Genomic DNA, 19,883 nt, shown 5'->3' on the forward strand with positions numbered 1-19,883 from the left:
TTGTGTATTTCTGCCTGCAGCAAAAATGTTTATTATCATCTTTTAAATTTCACCTTCAGCTCCTCAGTAGTGCTAGTTTCGAGTATGTATAACAAATATGCAGATGAGTACTTACTTTTTCCGACACTAGCAAACACTAACATCGATTCACTTTACTTTACTTTTCATTTCGAAATTCCGGAAACAAATTAATAACGTTCATCGTTGGTTTTTGTACTTATTTAATATTTATATTAGGTTAGGTTAGGTTTGGTTAGGTTAGGTTAGGTTAGGTTAGGTTAGATTAGGTTAGGTTAGGTTAGGTTAGGTTGCACAAGCGTTGTGGACGGCGGCGCTTTGCAAGTCTCGACAGGTTGTACTGAATATGGAATTTGCAAATTTTCACATGAAGCAGTCGCTGAGGTTCTTAAAATATCATCTGCCTACATTGATAGGTTAAGTAAAGCCAACATTTTAGTTCTTCACTATCGAAACCAGATAAATTCTAATGGATCCCCGCTTACGAATTGTGAATCCTCATTTTTTGGCTACGCCAACGTAGACCCCCGTCGAGTTTCTCGTGGACCCCTTGGGGTCCATCTGGATCACTTTGGGAATCACTGGAGTACATTGAGTGAAAAATGGATTGAAATATTCAATTGCGTATATACCTACGGGGTTAAATATATATTAAAAATCGTCACTAAAGTCAAAAAATATAGAAAATTTGTTGAAATTCAAAAAAGAGCTGGAAAAACTTTTTGACGACAAAATAGTTAAGGCTTTCGCCGCCAAGGTTTTCGATGTTTCCGGGTTTGAAGGCCGTGGATTTTTGGAATTTCTTCATGACGTTTCGCTAGCGCGACTGACTAGCTTCCTCACAGGTTTATACTAACTGAGTTGATATCTCAGAGTTAATATCATCGGAGATATGAACTCAGTACGTATAAAGAAACCTCTGGGAAAGCTAGCCAGCGAAACGTCAGGAAGAAATTCCAAAAATTCCCGGCCTTCAAACCCGGAAAATAGTGACACTGAAACTTCTTGATAGTAATAGTATATTATACAATCACCATGAGAACGAAGTAAATCATTCGAGTGAGAAAAGACTATTTCTCACGAGTTGAATACTCTACTTTTTTAACAAATTATATTTGAGTAATCTAGTCTTTTATTTTTCTAGGGACGCTTGTAGGAAAGCAAAAAGGCAACAATTTTTCATATTACATGCTAATTATTCCTAAGATCACAATAATTCTTTCTTTAGATCATTATTCTAATTGCTAACCCCACGAGTGGTATCAAATATGCAGTAAAGCCATCAAGTGTAATCCTAAGTGACGAACTGAAGACTAGTGGTTGGAACAAAGCTTTATCTTCTCTGTAAGTTGTCCAACCTATAACCCTCTCTTCGCGGTTTTTATTTTCCAGCCATTCCAGTAGAGGCTCAAAGTATTCCAGCATGGCGTCTGATGATATTTTGTCTGTTTCGCCTCTCGTGAGGGTCCTGATTACGTCTCTCCAGTGCTTTGACTTTCCAACTCTCAGAATGTCGCTGAAAATGAATATTGAAAAAAAAATTAAAAATATCGCTATTATCTCAATTCCGACTGGATATTCATCACAAATCATGCATATAAAATAGTTACATGGTGAGCACGTTGAAACGTGAGAACTCAGTAGCACTTGTGCTAACTAAGTTGAACTTCGCCTTCTGTTATGTCAGCAACTAGCTCTCTAAGTTATTTAAATATTTGTATGTAACTACAGCTGGGTCACAATAAAGACGATTATTATTATTATTATTATTATTAATATGTGAACAATTTTAGAAACGTTTAGTGAGTACCTACTTAGATATTCTTTACATCAGAAAAACTTCAGGAAAACCTTTTATCACATTATCAGTTCACCAGGGTTCGGTGATTACATGTGACGTCACAACTATCATGTGAAAAGTATTGGTGTTTTGAACGAAATGTGAATTTAACGATTTCAAAAGTTATAGTAATATTAGGAAAAATATGCATACTTTGGACGTTTTCCCAACTACAGTATGGTCTGGTGTCTGGATAGTTTATTACAAATCACACAGTTGGTTTGTGGCAGGGGCGTTATTTAAACCTAAGGTGGTCCACAAAAACACACAGAATAATTAGGCCAACATTTTACTTCCGAAAGGATATTGAAAACCACAAGCATGGTTTTCAAATTGAGAAGTTTACAGTTTAATGACACTATATAACATTGTGAAGGAAATCACCCAGACCGTCTGTAGTCAACAAATTGTGGAAATCCAATTTCTCTCGCTCATAAATAAACCGTCTATCATTCCAAAAAACCCACTGCCCCCACACACTAGAATTTCTATATTTTTCTCGGCGCACGTTTCATTAACCAAGATGACGTCATCAGGAAATGAACTATACACATAATAAAGACAATATATTATACAGCTGAATTATTCTTTTACTCCACATCGATGGAATGCGCGTCGTAAAGAAAATTCTGGTCTTCGAGTTTCCATCAAAACAGCGATCTTATGCGGAACGTAGTAGACTACTGGTTGACTATGAAACTCATAGCATTCTGAAAATGACGTTCGAAGTACACAATGAATTGCCATTGTTAGACGTACTGGTGAAGAGGACCGACACCAAGTGGGAAACATCTGTATACCAAAAACCCACTCACACGGGACAGTACCTGAACCACGAATCCAACCACCATCAATCGACAAAAAGAGGAATCATCAAAACTTTTTTAGACCGTGCCTTGGACTTTGTAATACGAAGGAGAGTCTCGAGAAGAAACAAGACATCATCAAAAATGATCTTCAACGAAATGGCTACTCCAAAGCGATGGTGGAACAGATTTTGGCTAAAAAATATCAGGAGCACCGCAAGGAAGAGAAACCGTCACAACCAGTGCTTGCACTTCCCTACAACATCAGAACCTACTTCAAATCTGGAAATACTATTCGTAGCAGTCTCACGAAAACCAGGCCACCAAACGCGGACTGCGATTCCAAGAATTGCATTTACTGAATACCCTGTGAGTGTGGAAAATCCTAAATCGGTGAAACTAAGAGACCATTCAATGTCCGCATTGCCGAGCACCAGAAACACACACAGCGAGGAAAAACCAGCAAATCAGGAATAGCAGAGCATGTTTAGACCCATCAACATAACATCGAGTGGTCCCAAGCTGAGATCATACATAAAGAGGAACATTGGTTTAAAATAAAATTCAAAGAAGCTGCATACATGTTGTCAAACAATGTATTTAGCTAAGCTAGCGTAGAGATACACAAAATATGGAAACCCATAATCAAGTGAAAAATGGTCAACTCCCGCCAAACGGTCATCTCCCACTATTATTTCATTTCACTATTATTTCATTTCAGGTTTTTTGTTGCTTGATATAATTGTTATTTTCAGTTAATCGTTAATAATCTTCAATTTTTTAATTCTTTTTTAGTTCTTCCAGGGATTCCAAATCATTTTATATAATATCAGACAATGGGACTCCGAACTAATGTAATTCACGTTCGATTTGATGTCTCTATAGTTGACTACGACCTGCCCTATATGGTCCTAGTCTGTCAGTATTTACTTCTTCCAGATCTTCTGGGAGAACTAGAAACTGAAAGCACGTAGTGGTTGGTTCACAGATGAATACCTTCAAGTTATCATGCAGGTGTATACATTCGCAGACCCAGGATGCACACATCAACCTACGCGATCGAATTTCTGGCATGGATATATATATGTGGAGATATTGCCGAAAACTAATCAATAAAGATATTCTTGAATAGCCTACTGAATTGTCAAACTATTTTTAACGAAAATATTGGAAAAATTGTCTCTGTTCCGGCTACAAAAACCTGTAAGGTATTGAGCTGCTGATTCTCTCTATCGAAGGAAGAAGTTGCACTGCAAGCAGGCCACAACCTGCAGATTACATCGCTTCTAGTTTTGTTCAAGAAATACTCAATACCTGGACTAAGAAGAATTTCTGACAAAATCAACCAGGACACGCCTTGAAGAATATTACCAAATAATTGTTAGATTACCCACGTCATCCAATTGGCAACTCATTTTTCTCTGACCATCATATAAAGAGACTGCCGGTTGTATCTGTTTGGAAGATGATGAAGCAGCAAAGCGGATACTTTGTAAGGAATCAAGCTTGCACTGTTTTCCAGAGATTTCTTCATGCCTTTTGTACTGAAAGGTCATTCAGAAAATGAACCAACTAAACTGGAGTTGAATATTGGAGTTTGAATTGGTGGGAGCTTCTATTAATCCTTGTAGGTTATATAGAGGGGTTTGAAAGACCCACCCATTTGGAAACTAACCTAACAACTTTGTGACCTGCAAAGCCCAGCTCTGCTACATATTTTGATTGCAACAAACCTACCTAATAACGAGTGAGAACAGTAGAAATACAAGGCTGAAGGTGTCTCAATTTTTGCACATAACCTCAAAATTGTTTTTGCATAAGAGTGTGTTTGTCAGAGCGAGAGGATGGGTTTTCATAAGAGCGTGTGTATAGAACCACCTTCAAACGAATGAGAGGGGTCGGTTTGTCATACGAGTGTGAGAGAGATGGAGATGGTATCGAGCTGATCCGTTTCAAAGATAACAAACGTTTGGCAGCGCAAACAGTTCGGTGTTGTCGGATGTAAAATAAAGCATTGTTTATGGGGGCGATGTGGCTTATGAGGTGTTACCGGTTTTTTGAAATTAAGCGTGGGAAAAATGACGTCGTCAACGGCGATGATTAGCAGGGTCTAATGTTTCAACGTGCGATCCGACATGTTAGAAGGGCAGTAAGAGCTGTTCAAGTTGGCGCTGTTGGAGCTTTTAAAATTAAGCGTGATAGCGACACGGTTGAATTTTAAAAATAATGGTATAATAATAATGAAGGAAAAATCGGCTTGAAAAAAAAAACATGACGGCAGGCATTCAGTACAGCGTTAAAGAAAAAAACATGGCCAGCAACGTAAAAAAATGGCTGCCATCGGGGTATATCGAGGTGTATCCTTTAAGGAAAAACATGCCAGTTTAACGGGGCTCTATCGTTTTAGCGTGCGATCCAACATACCACAAGGACACTGAGCAGCATTTTCGTTAACCAAGTTAGCATCATCAGGAGAAGTTAATCAAGATGAATGTAACGGAAAAATTCTACAGGGTGCCTCAAAACAAATCGTGTCAGAAAAACACTGAGCAGCATCTTCTTCAACCAAGTTCACATCATGAGGAGAAGTGGACCAAGAAGATTTTTTAATTTTGCTTACATCTCACCTATTTAATCGGTGATCTAAATAAAAACTTTCAGTATCAACCGGAATGTCTTCGAGAGAGTATAAACGCAAATTAGAAGAATTCGAAGAGGAATTGTTCATTTTATTATAGATTCCCTAACTTACATCAGCACTCTTCCCGCTTCCCTCGATCTGTACACATCACAGGTATGCAGGGACCCACTGTGTCCACTTGCCTGGCACATCTGCTTGTAGATCTGGAACTCCAGAAGCAAAGCCACGTAGTACCTCAGATAGTGCATGTCAGCAGGAATATGCCGCTTGGAAGCTGCATCAAAATGGGCTTCAGATCTTGGTATGGGAGGAACGACTCCTTGGTACCTCAACCTCAAATCCCACCAGTCGGAGTTCATTTTCGTTACGCCGTAGTCAAAGATCTGGTACCTCCACTGAAAATGGAAAAACAATTGTTCGTGATGTTCCCAACGGTTGAGTAGCTGGAATGCCGAGTTTTTTGATTTTCATGATGATTTTATCGATAGAGAGAGTATTGATATTTGTGAAATGAATCTTCTGTCAATCCTCAAGATGAGATTATACTCGTAAGTCATAGAAAAGTAATTGAATATCCATCTCAACTACTCAGTCGTTAGCTCATTGCGGTTGTTGATTTTTGGTAATTTGATGAAATAATGACGCATTTCAACAGAATATTCACGATATCGAAACAGAAGAGATACCTGTTCTACCAAATAGGCGAAAGGGGTATAGGCAACCTTCTTTAAAGCCATCAGCATTAGAAAATTGATGTTGGTCTCGTATTTGTCCGTATTATTGTTGAAAAGTCCAACTCTCCACAGATGTTTCGGGTTGAACACAGAAAGAACTATGGCGTTTGCAACTCCCTCGTGGAATCCTAGAAAAGTAACGTATATGAAGTGTTCATTGGACACGCGGCAAACTTTCGAAGACTTTCCTCTGGACTATACTAAGAATATTTTATCCTTTAGTGATTTTCGAAATTAACAGCTACAGTTACACATGCAGCTTCTCATTAACTGACAAACTTTTTCAAAGGTAGCAGGGTCGTACCACAATGAGTCAACCCAGGGGTTGTCTTTAATCTTCCATAATCTGCACTGGAGTAGAATAAACTATTGATTCAATGCTTGGTAATCACATTATAGTGCGCCAAATTTTTATTTCAGATAAGTTCAATAAATTGTAAAACATCATGTGGTATCTAGTATATTTTATGAAAGACATATAAATGTATTCAATTTTCCAAGATTTCCACGTGTGCGCCACCTTCTACTGACTTTGACTGAAACACATTTTCCACTTCAGGACTATGCAAACCATACATTTCGAAGATGTATGAGCTGGCTGCCTGAAAATTCAGCTGAGGCTTGAAATTTATGGAATACTCTCAAAATAGTCCAGAAAATAACCTCTATACACTTTGAATACATTATTGGCTTCACACTCAGTTAGTTACTGACTCACCTGGATTAGCCCCATCTCTGTATAGAAACGGTTGATCGGCGTAGTACAAGTAATACTCAATATGCGACATCTCATGGTGAATAGTTATGAGATTTTTCATGTCAACTTCTGTACATTGCTTGATCCTAAAAGCCAAATATGTACTATACTGTTATTAGATAGTATCGAGCAACAGCTTGTGTTGGAAAGCCAGACGAAACTTTCCACTGCTTTGAATCTCTTCTCACCTGAAATCTATATTGTTGCAAAAGTCCCACGCACTCGCAGAACATTGAACCTTCCTCCCGTTGGGACGTTCCATCATCGAGTGTCTCCAAAATTCTGGGGGCATGGGTTTCAAACCCATCGAGGTAAAGAACTCCTCTGCCATCTGGAACATTCTGAAAAAAGTCGTTGGAATTGACACTGCCTCAGGTGAACTTGATTTTCTCTTCACAGTACCTCAAGGGAGTGAAGCCTTGCCTCAGTATTTCGTCGGTAACATCCATATTGGAAAACTGGGGATAGGGGAGTACTATATCAGCTATATTGATCCACTCTTGGGCCCATAAGTTCCCTAGAATATGAGCAGGTAGTGGACCGTCAGGCCTGACAACCTTATTCCCGTATTGCTTGATCAGCTGCCTTCTGACGTAAGTCAGTAATTGTTTGTACAACGGCTGCAGTTTGTGGAGGGATTGGGCCAGTTCGTTCTCGAAATTGAGGTCTTCGTAGATGTATCTCATTTCTTCACCCGCATCCAAAAAGCCTTAAAAATGTCATTGGTTATGGAGAAATGAAAATACTGGCTTTTGAAGTTATTTTAGTAAACTGTGAGCTAAACCAACAATTTTTCTTAGTCATAAGTTTGAGACGACATAATAAATATCACATATGAATATCTAATATGTCTAAAATGAGAGGCTCACACTCGTTGTATGGTATGTTGGAGAACATACTCTTTACATCGAATGAAACTAAAATTGAATTATATGGCGTGGTTTGGTTCCTTATGTTTTCTACTAAAGTCAGTAAATTTTTAATGCTCCTAGTTCTTTTACCGGACTATTTATAAACGAAAGTACCTTATCCTCTTTATGTGTTTTTATCAGGCCATATAGTTAAGGGCAAGAGGGGTTCATGTTGGTAATTCTCCGTTTCTCTGATCTCGTGAAAATGACTTTAGCATTTAAGAGGAAATTTTTCAGTTCATTTTGACTATTTTTTGTTGGGTCTTCCTTGATGACAGTAAGGTTTTCATTTCAAATGCCTGACTCAATTTTCTGAACATATTTTTCTCGTTCAAGGATAACGATGGCATTCGATTTATCAGCTTTCGTGAAAACAAGATCATTATTTCTTATTTTTTGTTGTATAGTTTTTATTATGCCTGTTTCCCTACTGTTTGATGAAGAGAATGGATGGTTCTGAATTACTTCAATTATTTATCTTGTATGCCCCTATATCTCTATTATCTGTCTGTTTCAATGCAATAGCTGTATCTGTTATAAACGTATCCAAACTATTTTTATTAATTATTGTTGGTGTATATTTTGGCCCCTTGGACATTGTTGGAATTTCCTCTTTGTTAAATTCTACCTTGATCAAGTTAATGATTCTTTCGCTGAACTGGATATCTGGTTCGACTGATTCGCTGTGCATGATATGTTGTTGTTTCTGTTTTAGTTCCTTAAGTTTCTTGAGTTGAGTTTGGTACTTCCGGTATATGAAATCACTAATTGTAGACCTAACTTGGACATGACAAATGTCCAATTTTATCTGGTGGAGTTGAAAAGTAAGTTCAGAGTGTAGTACCTTCAAATAAAGTGGCAGGATACCCCTTTTTGAGAACAGTGTCCTACACTCTTCCTTTAGAAAGATCACTTCGTGCCTTCATTATCGCTTTTTCCGCTGCTGGTAACCAGGACAAAAACACCAGCATTACAAACTCAATTATTTAGAATCCTTGGAAATTCACAAGCATAAACATTGCGGGTGCAAAATGTTAAATGATCAAATCGATTTACTTTATTCACCGGTTTTTAAATTGGCACATCCGCATTGTGAACTGTAAATTCAGGTACTCAATCAAGCCAAGTCCCTCTATTCGTATCTACAGAGGTTGTATATGAGGCTAATGTAATGAATCATTGTTAGTTCATTGTATAAGTTTGAAAATGTCCGTATAGTTACAAATACGATGGGTATAAAGAACATAGAAAGTTTTATTCCCCATTTTTCATTATTATTTTTTGTTATTTTCAATTATTTTCAATTTCAATTTCAAAGACTTTAACACTCGAACTAGAAATTTGTTTAGGTTTATACCGTTCTTTCTAGCGGCCTGATTTGCCAGATCGACATATCGCATAAACTTATTCTTCATCGGAGGTCCGATTTTGTCGTGCCATTCCCTCCATATATAAGCTAATTCCTTAGGATTTCTGGATCTTGCCATGATCATCTGAACATCATCAGCGTCTAAATCACAATAACTTACTTCATTGGTGGCTACCTTTGGTGCGTACGAGCAAATTTTGGTATTTGCATAAATATCTTTCATCTCGGATATCAAATGGTATATCTGAAAAATAAAGATAGGGAAACCATTAAAAAAGAAAAAGGGTTCAAGAGTTTCAGAAATATTCCTCAAGAACTATATTATTCAAATTTCAGCAGGATATTTCGAAATTCATGAAATCATGTTTCAAAGAGGATGCGAATATACAAAATGGATCCTTTGGATGCTCATTGAATATTCAAAGAGGGTATTTTGCACTATCAATAACGTGAACCATACAAAATCAAAGAAAAATTTGTTCCGTTTGGTTTTTGACAAACTTTTGAATGAAATATACTTTTAATCTTCCTTTATAATCCTCCAAATATATTTTATGTTTCTCTTGACTTGCAATTTTGAATATTACAACATTTTTGATGTCCTTTTCCTTCATCATATCATATCTCATCTTAATTTTTCGATTTTCCCAGCATATTTTTCAAAAACCCAATTCTCAAGTAGGTATATAAATTACTCGTATATGGTAACATTGACTTTTCTGCGACATGCTACTGTGGAACAAAGTCATCAGACAACCTAACAAGTCAAACTGGTTGAAAGGAAAACATTTCGGAAATATTTGTTTCCTGGATTCGTGAAATAACTGTGGTCAACCTACAGGAATCCAAGACAAGGATTTGAAGAACCTGGTGGAGACCGATCTATCACAAATGGTGCTTGGGATAGCGAAACAACTGGGCGTCAACTCTTCACCGGTTTCCGATGGTTCGAAACGTATTGGAAAAGCTTTATAAGTGGGTGCCCTTCGATTTGAACGATCTACAGAAATTGTCACGTTCCGAAGTTTGTTCGTCGTTGCTTTTGCGCCACCAAAACGATCCTTTCTGGATCGTTTTGGTGGCGTGATTGGATCGTGATTGGACCCCGGAGAGCCTTCCAGGCACTTTCCAATGGCGAACACTCATGTGAAAGATCATGATTATTGTATAGAGGTCTGCAGCTAATATGATTCATCATAACTTACTGCAACCGGGACAAACCTTCACTGCAGAGTCCTCTTGTGAGGAAATCGATGACCAAAAAGCAGCGGCCGGCACTGGTCAACGTAAGAGAACCAATCCTGCTCGACGACAACGTTCGTCCGCACGTTTCACGAATAACTGTCCGAACTGAGCGTTGTAGTTCTGCTTCATCCACCATACTCTCCAGATCTCTCACTGACCGACTACCACCTTTTCGAGTACTTGGGAAACTTTCTCACCGGTAAAACTTCCGCTCATCAGGACCGGGTAAACTCGGCATTCATCGACTTCATCGAATACCGAGCACACCATTTTTGTGATACGTAATTAAGCGACTCATCTTACGTTGGCAAAAGTGCACTGATTCAAATGGCGCTTAGTTCGATGACAGCTTACCGTAGACTCATAAAAAAGGACAAAACATAATATCATTTTGTATATACAAATCTAGAAACAGTTACTTGAAGATGAGTTTTGAAGATGTTTCAAATATCTTTTCTCACGAAACTTTGAATATGTGAAATATCTTTCTTGGATGATATAATAATAATAATAATAATATTGAAGACCTTGGCTTATCAAAGCGCCTGACGTTCGCTTTTCTCAGGTCGAGTGGGCTGAAGTCGGAAACTGGGGGGTTCATCATGGCTTGCCAGGATGGTGTCTTCAACACCTTAGTCTACCGCAGTCGCGTGATGGGTATAGAGGTTCCTGACACAAGGTGCAGGGCCTGCCGCGAGGCGCCCGAGACCCTAATGCACTTGCTATCAGCATGTCCAGCATATGCGGTCTCGGCCTATATCCATCGACATAACGCGGCCCTAAGAGTGCTATATTACCATCTACGGCACTCTTACGGTATTGACGAGACATCGGTGTTGCCCTACGCTCCGGGGGATATTGAATCCGTTGTGGGGAACGAGAAGTGCCGAATTTATTGGAACTACTCGTTCCCCACCCTAAGACTCATACAAGCTAATAAGCCTGATGTGGTCCTTCTCGACCGCCAGAACAAAACGATATTTGTCGTGGAGTTTTCAGCTCCTGGCGAGACAAATATCATCAGAAAAGAGGAGGAAAAACGGATGAAACATCGAGATTTTCTCTTCGAACTCCGCAGACTCCATCCAGATCACTCTGTCAAGATGGTTGTTCTGATTATTGGAGTCCTTGGTGGAATGATGTCCTCTCTACTCTCGAATCTTAAAATCATACCGGCTTGCCGCACTAAGGCAGGAATCTTAGCCAGACAGATGCAGAAGTCTGACATTCTTGGCTCACTGCGCTTGCTCAGAGCACATGATTCTCGGACCCAATGATCACTTACCCCACGGCGTGGGGAGTGGTCATTGGTTGATAATGCTGGCGCGCCCTCTCGAATGTATCGGGGCTTCGGGGGATAGGGCCTAACCAGCGCAAACTATGGTGAAAAAAAAAATGAATAAAACCAATCAATTGATTGGAATAAGTACTAGATATAGATTAGAATATAAGTTTAAACTGTACATATTTGAACAGAATATGAACAAAAATGTATTGAATGGATACTAAGTATGGATTAAAACATAATTTTGAACTAGACGCATTTGAACTAGATATAAATAAATTAAACAATCAATGGATATAGAGATTTTAATCATAAGGGTTCCAGACTACAAACAAATAAATACACAATATATATTTGATATATTCTTGACAAATCATTTAATTTTTGTCATACATTTTTTGAGATTTGATTCGTATCTTAAATTTTAAGGAAGAAAACTGTAGAGTTTTGGTCCTAAATACCTATAGGATTTCTACCCAACTGATTTGAGCATTAATGGTACGACGATACTATGATTCCGACGTGTAGCATATTTATGGTGATAAGTAGTTAATTCTTTTTTGTTTTTATGCTGTCAGCAGTAATATTTATAAAAAACAGCTGTCTGGGATCAAATATTCCAGATTCTGAATAAAGTAGATCGCTAGGGTAGTCAATTAATCAATCAATCAATATACTTTATTGTCCAAGAAAAGATATTCTTATTGACAAAGCTTTCTATAAGCATCATCATAAAAAAAATTATTCACATGTAAAATGAATATATGTATAATTCAGTTTGTAAATAGTACATAATAGGATTTGAGCAAAAGCATCTTTTTGACTTTTTTTCTAAAAATATGGTGTATGGAGATTTCTCTCAAACAGGGTGGCAAATTTTTATATATCTTTTTACTCTCAAACATTATTGATTTTTTCGTTAATTCTAAGCTTACGCTTTATACTTGAAACTCTATGTCTGAAGCTTACGCTTCAGACATAGAGTTTCAAGTATAAAAATAGAAGTTAAAGTCAAAATTCTGTGTTTTATAAATAACGGTTTGAAACGGTCGGTGTATTTAGCTCTGGACCTGAATCTAACTGCTCGTTTCTGCAGGACGAAAACAGAATCGAACAATTGTTTGCTGCAATAACCTCAAAATTCAATACCTTATCGCACGTGTGATTTGATTGAAGAAAAATATGTCACCTCACTCATTGGCAGACTTAGTTCCTCAGACACAACTCTTACTGCAGAGCAGCCCGATGCCAGTTTCCGTTTGAGACTTTGGATGTGGATATGAAATTTTAGGTTACTATCAATTTCAATGTCAAGGAATTTGGTACAGAGTTTGTTTTCAATGGTTGTAGTGTCAAATATAAGAGGTTCATGAATTGAAGGTTAGAAGGCTAGTTTTTTTCATTCAGAGATGGTTTGAGTCGCACCAGTGTTTTACCTTCTTCAAATCATCTTCCATTTTTTATTTTAGTAACTCAAAATTAGACTCCTCAACTTTTCCGTAGGATACACCTGATAAATTTCTTCTGCATAACCTCAAGGGAATGAAAATATGTTACTCAAGTTATTGAGATGATTCGGTATGAACTTAAATAATTTTTAACTGACCTCGTTGTACTTCTCATCGGACAAACTAGCCCTGGTATCAACGGTCAATAACTTCAATTGCCTTCTGACCACAGGATCTGGTATCGCAGCCCAGTGGAAGATGGATGCTTTCTTCCAAGTCAGTTTGTCAAATTTCGCCTTCAGCGTTTGTTCTTCAACCATCTTCCTCTTGAGAAGATCCGTCATGTTGGTGGAATACTGCCACTGAGCGGCATTAACCCTGAAGCACATTTCAGAAGCTTCTGAGTCGTATTCTCTGAGAAACTGAATAGCTTCATTCACATTCGTGTTACCTGCCTGAAATGTGAGAATATGTAATTATGGAGAGTGAAAATTCTGTTGAAAACTCCTGAAAACAAGCATTATGAGCACATCAAGTTATCAAGTTTGAATCTCATTGTACTATTTTCCTGGACCATTTCCCTTTTATGTAATCCCAAGTGGGTAAAGTTGATGAATAGAAATAAATGATTGAGAATTAGAAGCTGAATGCTCTTAGACTGAATAATTTAGAAGGGTGCCTGGTTTTTGAACTATTTTTACATCTAATATTGACGGATAAAACATTGAAAAGTTGGAAAGTTCAGTGTTTTTAACTAACGTTCATCAGTAAATTTATTTATTTCTTTATTTATTTATTTACACCCAGGTTACACCCAATTACAGAACAGGGATATGAGTCAAATCACAATACTGTAACGAGTTAAAGAATTAACTGTCTTGAACAAATTTATTTTTAACAATATTTCACTATATTTGTGATGTACTGTTTGGAACCTTTGGTGTAGTAATGAATATTACTGGAGTTTTTTCCCAACACTAAATCGTTATTTTTACACCTCGACACGTGTTTCGATCACCAAGTGATCATCTTCAAGAGGAAGATAAATCTATCTTCAAGAGGAAGATAAAACTATCTTTCTCTTGAAGACGATCACTTGGTGATCGAAACACGTGTCGAGGTGTAAAAATAACGATTTGGTGTTGGGAAAAAACTCCAATAATATTCAATATTGGCAGATAAAAAGGATTAATCACTTCAGAGGTTGGTCTAGGTACATTGAAATTAAGTTTTTGCAAAATATGTGGGTCAAAAATTGAATTATCAACCAGTTTAAAAAGAAAAATTATGGGGTGAAAATAATGACGACGACTCAAGCTATTCATAGCATGTCTAGCTAACAATTCATCATGGGGAAATCCAATTGGTGGATAGATATTGTTTGATCTATAATAGATAAGTTTTAGGAAACGACTTTGTACTGATTCAACTTTCTTTCTACTGTATACAACTGATACAGATGGATTCCATATTATGGATGCATATTCTAATTTTGGTCTGACGAAAGCATAGTATATGGTTTTCGATGTAGATGGAGCCAAGAAATCTTTGGAGATTCGTGCAATAAATCCATACATTCTGTTTGCAGCAGACAGAGAGGCTTCAATGTGTAGTACGAAGGAAAGTTTTCTGTCGAAGGTAACACCTAGATCGGTGAATGTGAGAGGCCGTTGAAGTGGAATATCGTTTATTAAATATAGATATGAAAATGGACGAGTTTTTAGTGTGTACGTCATTACATTACATTAACTCGCGCTTAAAAGAAGATTGTTGCGAAAACACCATTGCTCAACACGTTTCAGATTGAGGGAGAGTTGCAGACAGACCTCGATGCCATTGATCTCACAATATAATTTAAGGTCATCCGCGTATATCAAACAGTTGATGTCAATGGCCTCAACTATGTCGTTTATGAAGGCGTTGAAGAGAAGTGGACCTAGGTTGCTTCCTTGTGGAACACCCGAGGTACCTGCATGTTCCACAGACTTGAAGCCATTGAATATAACATATAACACTGACGCCTGTCAGTGAAGTATGATACAAAAAGTTATATCAGGGTCAGAGCCGTACCTGTACAATTTCGATAGATGGAGATTTCATTTTGGTGAAGTTGCATATTATTGAGATAGGTATATAATTATGTCTGGAGCAAGTCATAATGAATTATTGTAACAGTTACGTTAACTCAATGAAGGTGTTATACATGTGGAAATGAAAAAAATATATAACAGACAAAATTAGTGATTGTGTGGTTTGGCTGACGTTGACTATAATTTTCAGAACGCTCCAGGTTATCACTGACAAAGTAGAAGTAACCACCAGAAAGCAATTTTCCAACAGAATTGGAAAGTTGTTCCAAAGATTAAAACCCGAATATTTTTTTGGGATTTTGCTGCATCGTATTATTTGTACGAACCTTTTCAAGATTTCTAGTATGGTATTTACGTGCTTGAGCACGTCATATGTGTTGGGGTCAAAGAACGAAGATCCAACGGGGTAAATTTCGCTCTTACACTACACATGATCCCAAAGAGATAAGGATAATATCTTCAAAGTAGAAGCTGGAATACAGGATACCGACCTCAGTTGTGGAGGAAATCCGCATCGAGACAACGTTGATTCTGCAAGGTGCAAAACCTTCTGAGTCCAACACGAAACGTGAGTGAGAAAGAGTATCCTCAAAAGCTCTGAACAATGATGAGAATATCCTGATCCTACGACAAAGAAAATGCCTCCGTTGTGATGAAAAAGCACGACTGCAGAAAAAAGATAGTTAACCTACTTGACCCCTAAACATATAACGTGCTCAAGTGAAATACGATCAACTGCGTCTTGAGAAAAACCAAAAGCTGATTCGTGTTCAATCAACCACGATGTCATCAATCAACCACGATGACAAGAGAGATTTACGTTACAGAAAATCGAGGCATTACCACCTCGTTTGTATGCTTTACCGAAAATTCACAAGCCGGGTGTCTCACTAGCACCAATCTTTAGTGCCATAGGATCTCCGACATAGGAGATCGGGTCTGCTACAGCTACTGGTGGGGATAACAAATTCATTCGTCAGATACTCATCTGATTCTATTCAGAAGATTCGAAACTGAATCCCAATGATGTATAGGTGGGTTCTGATGGGTTTTCGTGATGCTGCTACGGATGGTGTTACCGGATCTGGAACAGGTTCTGATATTGTACTTGAACCCAATTCTTCTTATCCTTTCTGACAATCCTCTGACGTAGGGAAGGGCAAGTATTGGTTGTGACGGCCTCTCTTCCATGTGGAGCTCCTGCTGTCTTCTAACCAAAATCTTTCCACCTCCACTTTGGAGTAACCATTGTGCTGAAGATCTTCTTTAATGATGCCTAGTTACTTCTCCAGATCTCCCTTCGTATAACAGAGCACTAGAGTCTTGATGATTCCTCTTTTGTTAGATTGATGGTGGTTGGATTCGTGATTCAGATACTGTCCCGTATGAGTGGGTTTTCGGTATACAGATGTTTCCCACTTAGTATCGGTCCTCTTCACCAATACGTCTAAGAATGGCAATTCGTTGTGGATTTCCTGCTCCATTTAAAGTGTGATGAAAGGTTTTAGCTTGTTGATGTGCTTCAAAAAGGTGTTTAGTTCTGTATTCTAATGGTTCCATGAGTTGACACAGTTGAGTTTTTTGCTTACTTTGATTTTATTGTATTCATTGCTCAATATGATTGTTATTTTTAGCTATTCACTTTCATTTTTATTCATATTCATTCATATTTGACAATGGAAGTCCACTAGTAAAATTCACCACGAAACATTGTCAACCACTTGCAAAATCAGTTGATTTAGTTGAATTCAATTTTTCAGTTTTTATTTCACTAGACAGTTCTGGATAGATATCTTCGTTCTTTTTCTAAAAGTGTCTGTTTATGAATAAAACAACGGAAGACCAATAAGACCAAAACGATTTTTTTTGTAACTTTTATATGTTCACTCTATATCCACCCGAACATTGTCAAATAGGTTAACAATGAATGAGTGTGCTGTGCTGTAAGCGGTATCCATGCCTCGTTAATGTAGGAAATTTCACTGAATACTCTTCCTCTTCTGGTTTCATATGAATGATTATAGGTCAGCACGCGTTCCATTGTTTAGCTCTAAATACCGTGTCAAAACAAACTGCGCCTCTTCTAACAGTTAAACATCGTGAATGTGTATCTCACTAGAAAAAATATTGAGAACCCAGGTTGTGGACGACAAATTAATTTCGCTATGTTCAAAAAATACCTCTATATTTTGCTACAAATTGCGAGTTTGTGTCAATCAACCATAATTCAGGAATACAGAATTATTAATGGTTTGCGAGTTTTGATGTATCTAGTGGTATATCTAGTGGTCACTATTTGTTAATATACAATTTATATTTTCATGACATTTTCATAAAAAAATTCAATAAGGTTTCAATAAGAATTGGGACGTTTTTATACATTAATTTTCAGATTTTATTTTTGAAATAACTCCTCAACTGGTCGCTATCATTTCTTTCAAAAACAACTTTGATTTGACATATTTCGACTGGTTACCCTGTGTATTGGAGAATACCTAATAAAAGTCAATGTATTGACATCTGCAACTACTACAGAAAAATTTGTTTGATGAATTCCTTCCTTCATTTGAAACCTCTAATGGAATCAAGCTTGATGTGATATACTTTGAATTGAAAAAGTTATACAGTTCATTTTAATGCTCCCCCCCACTTTCATTTTTTGAACGAGTCAACTCAAAAAATTGAAATTTGGGATGATGAAATTATTGCATGAATACTTTATTTTGAAGTGAAATTGACAGATTAAACTCTCCAGATGGCGACTGGGCATCATCTGGGAAGAAAATTGAATAGAAAAGGGGGTCTTGTGATACACCTTTCTAAAGCTCCTGACAAATGCTTCACAACCGTAGAACATGATGTCAATATCTTCAACTACTACAAAATGGTGGATTTTCTAATAATTGCCTGAATACTAATACTAACTACATGATATGAGGTAATAAGCTTGAGGCCAGTTCAGAAGATGCTCCAAATGGTTGCCTTGAACTTCTTTACATATGAACAGCCTATTCGATATTTTACGCCGAACATTTTCGATCACAGTAACGTCAATATCTCTACAAATATTTATTATTCTCTGCCGTATATCCAATATTGAAGCAGGTTCAGTTCCGTACACCTTTTGCTCCAAATAGCCCCATAAAAAAGTCCAAAGGTATCAAATCTGGCGAGCGGGCTGGTCACTCTGTAGGAACTCGGCGACCAATCCAAAGACCGGTAAAAGTAGTATCCAAATAGTTTCTTTCTTAGTCTGGAGTGATGTTGAAATACAATATCCATATCAAATTCATTAGGATTCGTTTTCACGATTTCAGTGATGAGGGGGTCAACAGTAGTTTCCAGCAAATTCAAATTCCTCTGTTGAATTTTGATCGATAAATAGACGTTCTACAGTCTATAATATGGTTTCAGAATATTTCTGTCCAAACGTTAATTTTCTCTGGTTATTGGGTATGTGTTTCCCGGAAAACGTGAGGGTTGGTGTCACTTCAACAACGGCAATTTTATCTGTGAACATTGTCGTTTGAAAAAATGTACATTCGTCTATAAACAAATATTGTTATGGATAATAATACCCCATAGACACACCCAAAATCAAAAATTGACTTGAGAGTGAGAGAAATTCATTAACAGGTTATGTTCTGATACATCTTTCAAATTCCTAAGAAAGAAGTTTTACAATTTCTGCTCTTCTGCTCATAATACGATACTGAAGGTAACACTAGATCAGGCATAATTATCAAATCTCAAACATTTTTATTAACGAATCATATCGGCAAAAGTGAAATTTGTGTATGTTCCGAAGTTCCACAATATTTCGACATAATATACGCACAGTGAACTCACCCTAACGAACTGGAGATCATCCGGCTCACTGGCTACCCCCAACAACAAAACCACCACGAAAATCACCGCCGAAACTCCGATCATTCTTCAATATTCATTCCACTCGACAATAAAACACCAAATGTGTCATTGAATACATACATCGTATCTGAAAATTACAGCCGGGCAAAATAAGACGCGAATTAAAGAAGGCTTTGGAGGTCTGGCGTGACAAATGACTGTCGAGGTGTACCGCACGGAGCGTGACGATGTCGTGAAGGATGTGCTGGCGTTCATTTTCGATACCACTGCGATGATTTGCCCCGTGCTCCGTTGTGCATCGCCTTCTTTTGGTTTCGTCAGATGTGTTTGCAGAAGCGCTTTCTAATAGTGGAAAGTGGTTGCAGGGAGAGCCGACGTGGTCGATGGGGCAGAAAGAATTTAGAATGGATTTGAAAATGATTTGTTCTGGCAATCTCAAAAATTTGTTCTTCCCTTAACCAGCTGTCGCACCCCTACGAACGACAACCCTCAGAAATAGAAACTTGTGCGAGCTAAGAACTATCGCGGTTGTAGAACATGTATCCCATAGAAGTACAACTCCTGAAGCACATTTCAGAATTCAACATTTTACCATCTGTTCAGTCTGGGTTTCGGAAGGGATTTAGTTGCACTACACTGTTTTTGGACTAAAACTTTTGTATGAAACATTTTTGTGTATTTCTTCAACAAACCAGATATTGCCTGTCACATAAAATGTGGGACACCCGGTATATTCAGAAAACCTGTATATTCAGAAAACAACATTTATCTTATCGAATCCTGGTGTTGGTCTATGTTGCTACCTGCCACCAGACTTTCCACAAAAAAACTGAAATACTGATATGTTCCTTGAAAAATAATGGTATTCT

General features: G+C 37.6%; 1 protein-coding gene across 1 annotated transcript; it reads right to left on the reverse strand.

Annotated features, from left to right (window-relative positions):
- Positions 1-1,127: 1,127 nt before the first annotated feature.
- LOC111502912 (angiotensin-converting enzyme) lies at positions 1,128-19,244 on the reverse strand. The gene is made up of 9 exons (XM_023157090.2): positions 18,994-19,244; positions 13,213-13,509; positions 9,065-9,320; positions 7,199-7,505; positions 6,985-7,137; positions 6,758-6,882; positions 5,992-6,167; positions 5,417-5,700; positions 1,128-1,534 (listed from the first exon to the last, which is right to left on the reverse strand). Exons 1-9 carry the CDS (start codon positions 19,075-19,077, stop codon positions 1,243-1,245), a joined length of 1,974 nt encoding a protein of 657 aa, XP_023012858.2. The 5' UTR covers positions 19,078-19,244; the 3' UTR covers positions 1,128-1,242.
- Positions 19,245-19,883: the final 639 nt, after the last annotated feature.

The sequence above is a fragment of the Leptinotarsa decemlineata genome, unplaced genomic scaffold, assembly GCF_025532065.1.
Source record: "Leptinotarsa decemlineata unplaced genomic scaffold, Ldec_3_MD MMD2_tig00026307_RagTag_RagTag, whole genome shotgun sequence".
Taxonomy (NCBI): domain Eukaryota; kingdom Metazoa; phylum Arthropoda; class Insecta; order Coleoptera; family Chrysomelidae; genus Leptinotarsa; species Leptinotarsa decemlineata.